General features: G+C 33.5%; 1 protein-coding gene across 2 annotated transcripts; it reads left to right on the top strand.

Annotated features, from left to right (window-relative positions):
• The first annotated feature begins 9,835 nt into the window (after positions 1-9,835).
• Positions 9,836-11,714, top strand: LOC102601342 (uncharacterized). 2 transcript variants are annotated; one of them, XM_015302944.1, is made up of 4 exons: positions 9,836-9,912; positions 10,126-10,261; positions 10,593-10,674; positions 11,478-11,714. In XM_015302944.1, the coding sequence occupies exons 2-4, from the start codon at positions 10,151-10,153 to the stop codon at positions 11,546-11,548; spliced, it is 264 nt and encodes an 87-aa protein (XP_015158430.1). In that variant the 5' UTR covers positions 9,836-9,912; positions 10,126-10,150; the 3' UTR covers positions 11,549-11,714. The 2 variants fall into 2 exon arrangements, with proteins under 2 accessions (XP_015158430.1, XP_015158429.1); XM_015302943.1 differs by lacking the exon at positions 9,836-9,912 and having other exon boundaries at positions 9,960-10,261.
• The last annotated feature ends 3,353 nt before the right edge of the window (positions 11,715-15,067 follow it).

The raw sequence follows: 15,067 nt of genomic DNA, 5'->3' as shown, positions 1-15,067 counted from the left end.
GTCCTGAATGCTGTCTTTGGAATATCACATTCCTTTACTCTTAACTGATGGTAGCCATATCTGAGGTCTATCTTAGAGAAACAGATGACACCTTGAAGTTGATCGAAAAGATCATCAATCCTTGGAAGAGGATACTTATTCTTGATGGTAACCTTTTTCAACTGGCGGTAATCTATACACATCCTTAGGGAAACATCATTCTTCCTCACAAACAAGACCGGAGTGCCCCAAGGTAAGACACTTGATCGAATAAAACCCTTATCTAGGAAGTTTTTCAACTCCACCTTCAACTCTTTTAATTCTGTTGGTGCGATTCTGTATGGCGGAATAGATATAGGACGAGTATCTGGAAGAAGGTCTATACCGAAGTTTATCTCTCTCGGGAGGGACTCCGGGAAGATCATCTGGAAAGACTTCTAGAAACTCTTTTACTATTGAAACAGACTGAATAGGAGGTATCTTAACACTAGAGTCATTAACTTAGACTAAGTGATAGACGCACCCCTTAGAAACTAACTTCTTTGCCTTAAGGTACGAAATGAAACGACCCTTTGGCACTGCTGAACTACTTTTCCACTCTAAGACTGTCTCATTTGGAAACTGGAACTTGAAAACTCGAGTTCTACAATCAACTAAGGAATAACATGCATGTAGCCAGTCCATACCAAGAATGACATCAAAATCTACCATGTCTAGCTCAACTAAATCAGTCATGGTACTCTTGTGATTGACGGAAACAGGACAATCACGATAGACTCTTTCTGCTAGAATAGACTCACACACAGGTTTAGAAACACTGAAGGGTTCACAAAGTTGCTTAGGAATAACATCAAAATTCATTGCAACATACAGAGTTACAAAGGATAAACTCGGTCTAGCAAAGCATAAACATTAAAGTTAAAGACTTGGATCATACCAGTAACAACATCTGTCGAATACTCTTACTCTTGGAGACTTGTGATAGCATATAGGCAGTTTGTTCCTCTGCCAGTACCAGAAGTAGCTTCTCTAGGTGCAGCTTTGTCTGGTGGAACAACTGAAGAAGACTGGGCTCTATTGCTCCCATTACCGTTACCCTTCTTGTTCTTTGGACATTCTCACATGAAATGACCATTCTGGCCACACCTGAAACAACCAGTGGAGCCCTCACGACAAGTACCTGAGTGGTTCCTACCACACTTAGCGAAGGCAGGAGGCTTACTACCCCCCTTGTGCCATACTACCTTGAGAATAGGCAGGTTTGGCTTTGAAATTCTGATTATTGTACTCACTTTTGTTCATAGGTGCAGGTGCAGGTGCACTAGCAGATGATGGAGCAGGTCCCTTCTATTTCTGTTGGAAAGATGACCAGTTGGCATTACTCTTCAGCTGCCCGGACTCATTCCATGTCTTAGCTCTCTTATTCTTGAACTCTTCTCTACCCTTCAGCTTCACTACTTCAACCTGCTGCACATAGAACATCAACCTTGCTATATCCATGTCACCTATTAACATTACAGCCTTACCTTACTTACTCGACAGACAAGACAGCCCAGCAACAAATAAACTTATTCTGCTCCTCATGTCAACAATCATCTCTGGAGCATATGGGGAAAGTTGTGTGAACCTCAGACTATACTCATGAATGCTCAAGGAATCCTGCTTAAGTGTGAGGAACTCTTATACCTTAACCTCTTTTAGTTCTCGAGGGAAGAAACTCCCAAAGAAGACCTTCTCAAAACAAGCCCAACTCGTAGGTGGTGCATCCTCAGCTCAGTTCTTCTTCCATTGATCGAACCATATCCTAGCGATACCCTTCATCTGGTATGCAGCTAGTTCCACCCTCTCAGTACCCACAACATGCATGATTTTGAAGCCTTTCTGAAGCTCTTCCATAAAATTCTCTGAATCCTCAGTAACACTAGAACTTGTGAAGCTTGGAGGATTCATCCATAAGAACTCTCGGATCCTTGAAGTATCAGCCACTTCCTGACGATTCCCTCTATGTTGTCCAGCTTGGTTGGTCACAACTTGGCTCAACATCCGGATAGCTTCACGAAATTCGACATTGGTGACCTCTCCTTGGGGTTGCACTTCCGGTGCATTAGGTACCCCTTGTTCATGTGGTTCAACATTCCTTCTAGCCGGACAACCTCAGACAGCTCTTCGTGGAGGCATGATATGAAAGACACGCGTAAGCACGAGTTAGAAGAAACTTCTTAGAGATTAAACTCTAACGCACGAAATGAGTGTGAAAGAAGTGAGGTAATTTCCTAAGTATTGCAGCCTCCTAATTATAGATGTGGCGCGCTTCACACCGATAACTAAGACTCTACAGACACGGCTTCATAGACTCCTTAGGACTCTTGAACTCTGTGCTCTGATACCAAGTTTTTCATGACCCGAGCCTACACCCTGGGCGGGACTGGCACTCGAGAACCATTGTTGGCCCCCAAGCGAACCCTTGGTCTGGCTTACTTACTCAACGGACTTAACTTATCAAAGATAACACTTATAAAACTTAGAATGTTATAAAGAAAACATTCAATTAGCCAATAAGGCAAACTCAAGTCTCAACATAAGATAATGAAATGAAAAGACTAAAGAACTAACATTTGACTGTCTATGAAGCCTCTAAACAACTGAGGTAGATGTCGGGACAAGACCCACGACATTCTAATAAACTAATAATAATACTGAAAGCAATAAAAGGGATCCTCCAGAAAGCAAGGAGGTTCACCACAAGACTTTGAGTGCTCACTGGATCAACGATACGCTGGATGTTGATCCTGGTTACCTGTGTCTGCATCATATAAAGATGCAGGCCAAATGGCATCAGTACATTGAATGTACGAGTATGCGAGGGGAATTCTAAAACAAGACATAAGCTTGAAAGGAACTGAAGAACTTACCTGGCTCAACTCAACTCAAACTTAACTGAACTCATTTCAATATAAAGCAGTATAAAACAAGTGCAATATAAAGAAAAGCTTTTCAAAACATGGATATCAACTCTATGTATTTGGAAATACAATAGTAACTTTGATGTGTATGCAAAGATATAATTAAAACTCTGAGATACATATAAAAATACAAAATAACACTGATGTAGGAGTTTCTCTAACCGACAACCATCACTTAAGAGCTATTGTGATGATACAACGTTCTGCCTTATGCTGCCAGGGCTGTCCTATACCTTGTCGAGGGTATAAACCTGAACTACTAAGTGGATCCATTAGTCTATGCTAAAAGGCACTAAAGGAATCATCTAAAAAGTATGATAATTTTCTACCCATGATAGCTACATGGTTTATTGGGATTGTGAGTTGTCTGAACTCTCCCCCATATTGATGCTCAATACTACTCCCAAAATATGATAGTAGCTCTTATGTTTAAAAACATACTTCTTTCTGTGATTTGAAATAATTGCTCAAAAACTTAGCTCAAAGGCTACCTTGGAAAATCAAAGTTTCCCCTCTTGCTTAATTGTGAAAGCGTTTACTCTTTACAGAAAACTTAGCTCAAAGGCTCTTTGGAAATCAAGGTTTCCTTTCTTGTTTAAATGTGAAAACATTTTAAACTCTTTGGGAATGCATAGTCCTCATATATTTCTTTGAAGAAATGAACTTCAATCATTACTCTTTACTCTTTACTCAATTTGAACTTTAAGTCTTAAAACAAAGTTAAAATATTTGGAAAACTCTAAGAGCTCTTCTTGACTTGACTCTTACTTCTCTTGACGTTGATCTTAACTTTCCTTGAATTGGATTATGGATTAAAGGTTCATGATCTCATGTTATGGATGATTTCATGATGTTTAGCGTACCTTAGAGTGTTGGAATCAACTAGAAAACATAGGTGTGTTGCTAAGGAACTAGTACGAAAAGATGGGGAAGGAATGGGAAGAGAATTGGCGCTCTGAGAGGCGCGGGGCGCCAGCCCTTTAAATTCAAAGAGTGACTTGGGGCTCTGAGAGGGGCGGCGCCCCAGGACCCTACCCAGGTGCTCCCCGACTTTTCTTCTTCGTTTTTCATCTGTAAACCCTCTAATTCGACTTGGTTCTTTCCCCAAACACTTAGAATAAACTATATCATCAATATATCAAAGATTCTAATCGAATTCACACCTAAAATCATGGATTCGAATCAAACAACTCCTCAACAATTTCAACGAATCAAGAATTCAATAGAACTTCAACAAATCCATCAAGAACTCAATTTCTATGCTTTCAAGAACTTAAATTTGCTGAAATAAATCATGATTGGCGTTTGAGTGAACTAACCCAACGCTATGTGATCTCACATACCTCGTAGGGATCACCTCTTGACAAAATCCACAAGCGATTTGTAACATCCGGCAATTTGAAATAACTATGAAGAGGCTTAGAATTGGAAATAGTTATTTTGGAAGGAATTTAAAAAAATATGGAAAATTTGGTATGGGAAAAAATGAGCTTTTGGACAACTTTGAGCAGTCATAACGCCTATCTCAGTATGAGTTAGGTGTATTTCTAGTTATGTTTGCGAAGCTCGTGGAATGATCTTTCCAACGCCACCGAGTTTGCTCGATTTCGAGTTCGTATGAGTGAGTTATGCCCTTTGGAAGTTGGGCTGTTGGCAGGGAAGTTAACCCGAATTTGTAAGGGTATTTTGGTCTTTTCCCTAGCCATTTCTTTTGGGTTATATTGGGGTGTTAGACTGATTTTAAATCAGTTTTTCCCTTTTTAAAGTGAGAGTTAGGGCTTTTGAGTGAAGAGGAGAAGAAGAGGATAAAAAGAAGAAGGAGCAAGGAGTCCGTCAAGATCGTTGTGGATATCGTCGGGGGTGATCCCCATTAAGGTATGTGAGATCATAGTGTTGGGTTGTGAGTTGAAATCTATTGTATGTTGAGGGGTTTATGATTCTAAGTGTTTGGGGCTGGATCCATTGAAGTTAAGGAGGTTTAGAGTTGGAAAAATGAGAGAGAAAAGATGGATTTTTGGGGGAAAGGGGTGGCGCGTCGCGCTGAGTTGAAATCTATTGTATGTTGAGGGGTTTATGATTCTAAGTGTTTGGGGCTGGATCCATTGAAGTTAAGGAGGTTTAGAGTTGGAAAAATGAAGGAGAAAAGTCGAGTTTTCTGGGGAAAGGGGTGGCGCGTCGCGCCTGCCAGCGCCCCCCAAAAGGGGTTATGAACTTTTCCCCTTGGGGCGGCGCGCCTAGCAGTGCGCCCCAGCTGTCCCTCTAAACTTTAGGGTCTGGCGCTCCGCTCCTCTCAGAGCACCAAGGACGCCAAGTTTTCCCTTTCATCCCCCAATTTCTCATACATGTTCCTTGGTAATGTACCTATGTTTTATAGTTGTTTTCAACACTCTAAGGTACATCTAAACATCACGAATTCATCCGTAAACATGAGATCATTATCCTCGAATCCGTACTCCAATTCGAAGAAACTTAGGATCAAGTCAAGTGAAGTTAGAAGTCAAGTTTAGAAGTTAAGAAGCAAGTCAAAGCAAGTCTTTAAAGTTATTGAAGAGTCTTTGTTAAATGTTTTAACTTTGTTTAAGGCTTAAGTTTAAATTTAAGTAAAGAGTATAGAGTTTCAAGTTAAGCCAAGAGTATAGAGTTGAGTTCATTTCTCAAAAGTTATTAGGGAACTAAGTATTCCCAAAGAAGTTTATAAATGTTTTTATATTTGAGTAAGAAAGGAACTATGATTCCAAAAGAGCCTTTGGGCTAGTTTTCAAGAAAAAGGAACATCGATTCCAAGTGAGCCTTTGGGCTAGATTTTGAGCAATTATCTCAAACTAAAGAAAGATGTGTCTAAAACACTTATGAGCTAAAGTATTTTGGGAGTAGTATTGAGCACCGAATTGGGGGACACGAGTTCATATTAACTCAACTCCCCATAAGAACCATGTAGCCAAACATGGGATTTAACGGGTCATACTTTTTAGATGATCACGTAAGATTAAGCTAGTGGATCCACTAAGTTAAGTAAGGTCCTATATCACGGCAAGGTATAGGATGGTCCTTGGGCAACGTGACGTAAAATGTTGTATCATCACTAGGGCTCATAGTGGTGGTTGTCGGTTAAAAAATCTCCCACTAAAGTTATATTACTTTTATATAAGTAAAGTTGAGTTTGTTATTGTTTTATCCTTAACGAACTAAGTTGTTTACAATGTTTTACAAGATTTATATATATTGCATGGGTTTTATTGCTTTATATTGAGTTCGGTTATTCATGAGTCGAGCAGAACCAAGGTAAGAGTTCCTTTGTATTTCTTTCAAGCTTAAGTTGTTGTTTTAGCTTACCAACTCGCATACTCGTACATTCAATGTACTGATGCCAGTTGGCCTGCATCTTATGACGATGTAGACGCAGGTACCCAGGATCAGCATCCAGCACGCCGTTGATCCAGCTGAGCACTACAGAGTCAGTGGTGAGCCTCCTTGTTTCGGGAGGACTCTGTTATTTTGTGTTCTTAGTTTTGTTTTGTTAGGATGTTGCGGGGTCTGTCACAACATCCATCTCTGTATTTTAGAGGCTTCATAGACAGTCAGTCAGTTAGTATTGAGTCTCTCATCTATGTAAATATTCTATTTTGAGACACGAGTTGCCTTTTTGGCCAGATTTTTATCAGTTTAAGTTGTTTTATAACCCTGCATTGCATTGAGTTATTCTGTTGAGTTAGGTTTCCGCTGAGTTAGAAAGTCAGGCCAAGGGTTCTCTTGGGGCCAGCAATGGTCTCCGGGTGTCGGTCCCGCTCAGGGTGTAGGCTCGGGGCGTGACACGATTCTTGAAGAACTTGACGATTCTTGCTCCTTCTCCTATTTTCTCTTCTCCTTTTCTCTTCTCTAAAACCCTAACTCAATATCGTAAAAGCATAAACTGAATCTTATCATTTTAGACCCCAATTAATTACCAAAAAAATGAAATTAAGTCATGGGTATGGAAAAGACCATAATGCCCTTCAAAAATCTGGATTAGACTTTCCTTATTTGAACAACCCAACTTCAAATGAGCATATCTCACTCATACAAACTCGGAATCGTGCAAACTCAGCGGCGTTGGAAAGATTATTCCAAGATCTTTCCTACGATATCTGGAAACCTACCTAACCCATCCTGAGCTAGGAGTTATGGTCGTTTGAAGTTGACCAAAAACTCATCTTAACAGACTTAACAAATTTTCCAGATTTTTATATTCTTTCCAAAAATAACTATTTCCAATTCTTAACTTCTTCTTAGTTATTTCAATTTGCGAGATGTTACATTAGAGGTTCTTGAGTTATGTGATAATGACAAATAATCAAATTCATGTGGAAATATTGCTAATATTTTTTAAGAACCTATTTTCCATTATTTTTAATGTATGGATATTAGTAAATGATTATTTGCAAGTTTAATACAATTATTATTTATGACCGCGCGAAGCACGGACAAATTACCTAGTTGGTATATGTGATTGAATATTAATGGGGACAACATGAAAAAGAATTGTTGAGCGTTCCAATCTACTCCCTCTATTTCATATTAACTAAATTTGTGATGCATGCACACTTATTAAGACAAACTTTTAAGGATATAATTTAAACCTTACTTTTCATTATTAGATTTTGTGGAATCATAAATATAACTTTACATGTACTGTAATTTATCTCCTAGAAAATATCAAACTTCATAAAAGGAAAGGATAAATATAAAAAAAAAAAATCAAACATACATCTTAAACTTTAAACAGTTCAATTATTTAAAATAATAAAAAGACTCCAAAAAAATCAGTTAATATGAAATTAGACTATTACTTTTTCCTTTTAGTTATTATGTTCCATCATCATGCACCTAATAATGATGACATCTCTCTTTAATTAATAAACACTATATACCTAGCAGTTTGGGGTCAGCCTAGATTTTTTTAATAATAGAAAGTGGGTGTTACCTAGCATCTTATAAGACAAGGTATCAGAACAAACAATTAGGACTACTTGTATTAGTTTAAGGATTTAAGTTAGATTAAAGTTATATACATTTATGGGGTAGATAATTTTTTTAATTACATTTTCGAGTAACTTGGATCGTGGTAGTAAGTTAGCTACTTCATTTATTTATTTTAATAATTGTAAATATCTTTTAATTGTCGGTGCACAGAGAAATTACACTTATAATTATTACTCCCTCGGTCTCAATATATATGATATATTTTGGATTTTGAAATTCAGATAAATCTATTTTTGACTTTAAATTTTCCATATATCTTTTAAATATTTTAAATTATCAATTATTGTAACTTATAATATTTTTTACAAATAAAATGGGTCATATAAATTAGAGCAAAGAGAGTATATTGATTATATTCCCTTCATTCATTTGAAAATATTGGGAAATGAATAATATACTCCTTCATTTGAAAATAAGTAAATTGTTAATGTAATGAATATCCATTAAGAAAAGAAGTTTAGGAGATAAAGTGAACATCACTTTCTCCTTTTGCGCTTTTAGTTATTTTTTCAAATTATTCTTGAAAATATAAATAGTTCAAAGTAAAATTATAAATATGAACGATTAATTCTCTTGAAATTATCACCTAGAAAATATTAATAAGGGGCAAAAAAAAAAAGAAATTTCTAATAACTTTCTTGAACATTATACAATTTTTTTAATTTTGATCTATGAAAAAAGATTACCAATTCACTTCTTTTGAAATAAAGAAAGTAATATGTAAAAAATAATTAAAAGGTAATAAAATATTTTCTGATTTTTAAACTAAACAAATAAAAATATATACTCTATTCTTAAGAATGGTAAACTAACAAAAACAGAGAGAGAATGTATATCACTTGGCACCATAAGAAAGTCGGTTGATCTACCAACTCTGTACTTGTGTTACATCCTCATTAATGTGGTGAGGATGCATTACTTAGAGCCAAGGGCAGCTCAACATAATTTGTGGCCTAAAGCGAAATTTTTATTAGAGGCCTAAAATCTATATAAATTTTATCTATATCTATTTATTTTTCTAAATTTCTAGATGTAAATTACTACTTAATATCTTTTATATAAATGATATTTCAAACACTTTTTTTTAATTATTAGTTTTAAGTAAGATTTTATCAATTCAACATTGAAAAACATCCTTTTATTGAGACAATTATTATATGAATTATTAACACAATTTTATAAGTAATAGTTGATAAACTTTAAAGATAAGAGTTAGAATCATAGAATTTGATTCAAAAAGTTGATAACTTGGTATACCTACTTTAATATGAAAATTAACAAATAAATTAAAAAAAAGAATTTGTAATGCACTTTGTTCAACACTTTTCGACTATTGATTCATATTTTTGAGAGTGTATTACTCTAACTATCAAAGATTTGAAGAAATAGAGTGCAAAAAGAGTTACAAAGGATAAATAATGTGAGTGTTAACGAAGAAAATGTAAGAATCCAAAACAATGTTTCCTTAATTTCTTCTATTTGAATGGGGTTAAGATACATAATTTTTTATTTATAAAAATTTGAGGCCCCCAAAAATTGGGGGCCTAAGGCCAATGCCTAAAATTTTATAGGCAAGAGCCGGCCCTGCTTAGAGCTCACCCATGACCATCCATAAGGATAACGGTGGAGCAGTAAAAAAAAAATTATTTTAATTAGAGGTTTTAGGTTTGAGTTTTTTTGGGTATGAATTCGCCTTTTCTTAAAAAATGTTTTACTTTTTTATGTGAAATTCTTCAACATAAATTTAAATTTAATCAAATTTTAATAATAGATACTACACACCGAGTTATTTAAAAAAAAAATTGAGCAACCCAACATCTGATTTTCAATGAACAGTTGCTTTTAATGTGTAGAATTATTGACAAAGAAATGAATGCAAAAGAACAATTATGAATGTCAGGGCCTAAAAAAGCATTGGGAAAATAATGCATGTGGGGCTCCTTTTCAAGAGGTAAGCATCTTTGTCAAGATTTAATGTCACTTTGTCCTCTAAACATGTGGTGGTTTGTATGTGCAATGTCTATCACTCTTGCTCTGGCTTAAATTTAGGGGTAGCTTCTAAAAGATGGAATTTCTCCATCAACAACAATTTATACATTTCATTAATAACAATTTGTCATCTCAGAATTGAATAATTTGCCATTGACAAAATTCTTTAAGTTAGGTATTGCCATTGATAAAATCAATTGATGGCTCTGGTTTCTTGGGCTAAGAAGGAGCTTTCTAGACTCAAACTCCAAAACAAGCCTAAAAGATTGACACTTCCTCAAACTTCCACCAAATGTTTGGCACTTCCTCTGGTAAGTCACCAATACATCTTTTTTTTTAGAAAAAATCGGTCACAGTTCAAATAGCCAACCAACTGAGCTACTAAAATTCTCAGTCACCAATAGATCTGTCTCTCAATTCCTGTTTTTTTCCCTTTTTTAACAACCGTGGTGACCAAATCAGTTACAATCACATTGACTATTTTAATGAGTTTGAGTAAATACTCTGCAGTGTATTTTAAAATGAAATCCTTATATGTGATTATATTGCTATTAGTAAATTAATAGACTTGTTAATCTAAAAAGTTACATAATTATCATATTATAAAGCTTTGAGTTGATTGCTTTTGGTGATGAAATGCAGATCCAGGAAGTGGTATTAGATGCAGATCTAAGATGCGCCAACTGCCAAAACAGAGTCTCTAGTGTAATTTCAAATGTTGAAGGTGAGTTATCTCTACATTTTGTATGTGTTTGATCATAAATAATGTGATAATTGAAAGAAAAAAAAGTTTAAGTTCGATTTTTTTTAAAATTGAAATTGTGCATAGAAATATACTTCCTCCGTTTCTATTTATAAGTCATCATTTTAGATTTAACATCTCTTAAAATCCTATGTAAGTTTATCATTGTATTCTTATTTAATAAAAATTCTTAAAGTTAAGTTTCAATAAATGAACATAATTTATTTATTTTAATTAATTAAATTGACTAATGAACATGATTAAATTCATGATTTCGAAGCCAATACTCCCTCCGTCCCTATTATTTATCCATTTTTTTACTTGACACACAATTAATAAAATAATAATTGATATAGTATGTTTTATCATTATTCCCCTATTAATCGATAGAATTCCAAAATCAATTTACTCATCAAAGAGATTCTATTTTTTTTTCAAAACATCAACTCTTTAAATAAATTGAGGGTATTATAGATAAAAAAAAATATTGTATTTTCTTGATTTGTCAAAAAGGACAAGTGAAAAGGGACAAGTAACAAGTCAAGATTGGATAAATAAAAGGAGTAACTCTCAAAGGTAAAATAGAAAGAATTTATGCATTGATTTTGTGAAAAAACAAATATTAAGGATTATCTATTTTTATTTAGAATGACATATAAATAAGAACGGAGCGACTATTTTATTAGGGAAAAAGTTAAGAAAAAAATATAACAGTGTTTTTGAAAGCTAAGTAATAATCCTAATTCCTATATTGATCCATTTAAGCTTTCAACTGAATATTGCAGATGTGGAGTCTATCGTGGTGCACGTACTAGATAAGAAGGTGACTCTTATTCGCAAATCCACAAGTAAATGACGTTGAAAGCAAATTCATTCAAACAAAACAATGTTACAATTTAGGGACTCAACCATCAGTACAATGTCATATTACACTAACTGTTGCAATTTATGTACAAATGGTTGTGATCTACTTGTTTGTTGAACAATTTCACCTTGTGAGAAATAAATTGTTGACCTAAACATCTGAAGTTCTCATGTAGTAGTAATTACTTTCTGTCGACAAACAAACAATCAACTATTTACATAAAGTGATGGGACAGTTTTACTCTTAATCACAAATCTTAGATTCAAGCCTTGGATATGAAGAAAATTGTGTTGGGAGCATCATCCCCAAAATGAGTCATGCAGTACAGAATTTAGATTTGATTGAGATCTAATACAAACATTGAATACGGAGTGACTAATAAAAAATAATAATCTTCTATATTACCTTAAAAGCATGAACTCCTAACTTGAATGTTAAATTACTATAATATCCCTAACTTAGATTGTGACTCTTTCGATGAGTTGTGACTATTCCGATAAGTTGTGATTTTTTTTAAAGGGTTGTGATTTTTCGATGAGTTGTGACTTTTCCAAAGAGTTGTGACTTTTTCAATAAATTGTCTTTTCCAAAGAGTTGTGACTTTTTCAACAAGTTGTGACTTTTCCAAACTGTAGTGCCTTCTCGGAACGGTCATGATTTTTCATATAAGACAAAAAAAACATTTGTTCTTACTACCCTTTGTTGACTATAAATAGAGGGACTTCCTCTCATTTTTCAACCACAATTTTTTCTAATCTTCTATTCTTCTTCTTGCATTTAAATATTTTTTGTGTGATTTATTGTCGTTGAGTGAGTTCGCAGTTTAGCGGAATATGAGGTACCACTATACTAATGAAGTAAGTTGTTCTATCCTAAGAGGGTATATTCCATAACTTCAACTACTTGAGAGAAATAATATAGTTTTGATAATAGAATAATTATTATTTTTGTTTAATATATACATTAGTATGTAATGTTCCAATATATGAAGTTAACATAATGTAGTCTAAATTCATTTGCTTTTGTTAACAATTTCCCTTGTGATGTAGATATATGCTTCTGAATATCATTTTCCAAAATTTAGAAAATTGTCACGATTTGTTTTTGATGCTCAAGAAAAAAGAATGACTTTATTTATCAATGCTACTTATGTGATTTAGACTCTCAAGAAGTTTGCTTCAAAATAGTTATTACTATATAAACATTGCCCTTTTTGTTTTACTTATTTACTATTTCTTAATATTTCATTATTTTAGACAAAGAAAAGTTCATATGACTTGTAATAACGCCAGTTGAAGTTTGTATTAGTTTAATTTTTATTATTTATTTAATAGCTAATTTTATGAGATAAATATTTTCATTAATGCAAATATATATTTATATTTTTGGTAGATATTTGTATTTAAATTAAACTATTATATATGTCACAAATGTATTATCAAGTTAACGCAATCTTCTAACTTCAAAATATATTATTTTAAAATGTTCCGAGTTCTTTTTCTTAAACAAAAATTACAACAAATGTGAAAATATGTGAATATATAAAATGTAGTTGTTCTCTTCACATTTTCATATGACATCTAACCAATTTAACGTAGAATACACATGCAAAGCACATTTGGTTAGATGACAAGAAAAATACAAAACAAATATTATCTACAAGGTAATATTAGTGAGATAAGACTAATAACATGATTGAACCTCATCAAATTGAAAGAAATATATACATAATTGCATTTAACTAATAAAAATTTTCATTGACTATCTTCATAGGTTTGCGTGAATAAGAGATATATATGCCGATCAACATTGAACATTCACAAAAGAATCTGCAATATTATTTTTTGCTAAGCTTATTATTCATATATTTGCTTAAATAAGCAATACTATTTACTGTAACACATATTTTTGAAACTGGTTATCACGTGCAACGCACGTGTCAGAAAACTAGTTTTACTTAAAAGTGAAATGCTTGAAAACTTGAAATGGCACTGCATTTCTAAGGAAGACCCGTTTGGCCCCAAATAAAATTTGGGAAAACTTGGTCAGAGAAAAACTTGGGAAAACTTGGTCAGTGACGTTTGGCTACATAACTTGAAAAATATATTTGTCAAGAATTTCAAGTTCCCAAATACTAGAAAAAAATAGTTTTTGGTCAAGTTCTAGTAATTGGAAATTTGACGAGAGGGAGTTGCTCGGATGGTAAGCACCCCTCACTTCCAATCCAAAGGTTGCGAGTTCAAGTCACCAAGGGAGCAAAAGGGGGTGGGGGCTCCTAGGGAGGGGAAAAAATAGTATTTGGAAATTTTAAATAATTCAAAAATTACCCCAAACTTTTATATTTTATAAAAAATACTCATAATATTTATCTACCATATCTATATATGACTACTAATAAATAACTAGATTACTCCTCTATCTATTAAACAACATGTTCACCAACCATATTAAACATCTCTATCTATTATATAACAAAGGAAGTTGCAAGTCTACAGGGAAAGTGAAAGAGAGCCTAAGCATGGCAAAGAGTTATTTAATTATATACATGTCTCTTTGCATAATGTAATTTAAAGAACATTTGGTGTGTGTAAAAGTAGATTCAGAATACTACGGCAAGACATGAACAACTATGAATTAGACATGCAGGTGAAAATAGTAGTTGTTTGTGCCTTATTACATAAATTTTTTGCGTGAAAATCAAAACGGTGATGAAATATTCAATGAACATGAATGTGATGATATGGTTACTGATGAAGATGACGAACAATCGACTTAGAGTAACAATATTGTTTCATCTTCTCTGTCATCTTATCTAGAAATGAAAGTTTGTAGGGAAGTGATTGTTCGTAGAATGTGGAAAGATTATATAAAGGAATAATATGTTACTACCTCCTCCGGGAAATTTCAAATTCTAATTTGAGTGACAAAATTGAGGATGAAGAACAATATTTTTTTATTAGTTAAAATTATAACTGAATCAATGACAAGTTTGAATATGCGATTAACGTATCGCTCTTGCATATATTGTTATTTTGTTGTTGTTGATTGTTATCAATTATGTTATAAGGCTATTTTTAACGGAATATATTCACTATAAATAAATACAAATTTATGGGTAATTTTAATAATTTTTATAACTTATGACTATAAATCATATTTTTCGAACTAGTCAAATATTCTTGAAATAACTTGGAGCCAAACACATGGTGTAATTTCACCAATAACTTGGTCCAAATATTATTAGCGAAGAATATTTGGGAACTTGAGATCAAACACTAGCTAAGTAAGATGTGCAAACAATGTATGTAAGCATCATTCTGAAAAAGAACAAAGATTTGGAGTTGCAAAATAAATGAATGAATCAACAAGAATTTATGTCAACTATGTGTGACAGATGAAAAAATACTATTTTCTTACTAGTCTGTTTTAAAAAATTGAGATTTTTTTAATATGAAAATCATTTAATTTCAAGTTCTTACTCTATACTTAAAACAAGATTTATACATATCT

The sequence above is a fragment of the Solanum tuberosum genome, unplaced genomic scaffold (genome assembly GCF_000226075.1).
Source record: "Solanum tuberosum cultivar DM 1-3 516 R44 unplaced genomic scaffold, SolTub_3.0 scf00391, whole genome shotgun sequence".
In the NCBI taxonomy this organism is placed as follows: domain Eukaryota; kingdom Viridiplantae; phylum Streptophyta; class Magnoliopsida; order Solanales; family Solanaceae; genus Solanum; species Solanum tuberosum.
This window is presented reverse-complemented; position numbering and strand designations above follow the sequence as displayed.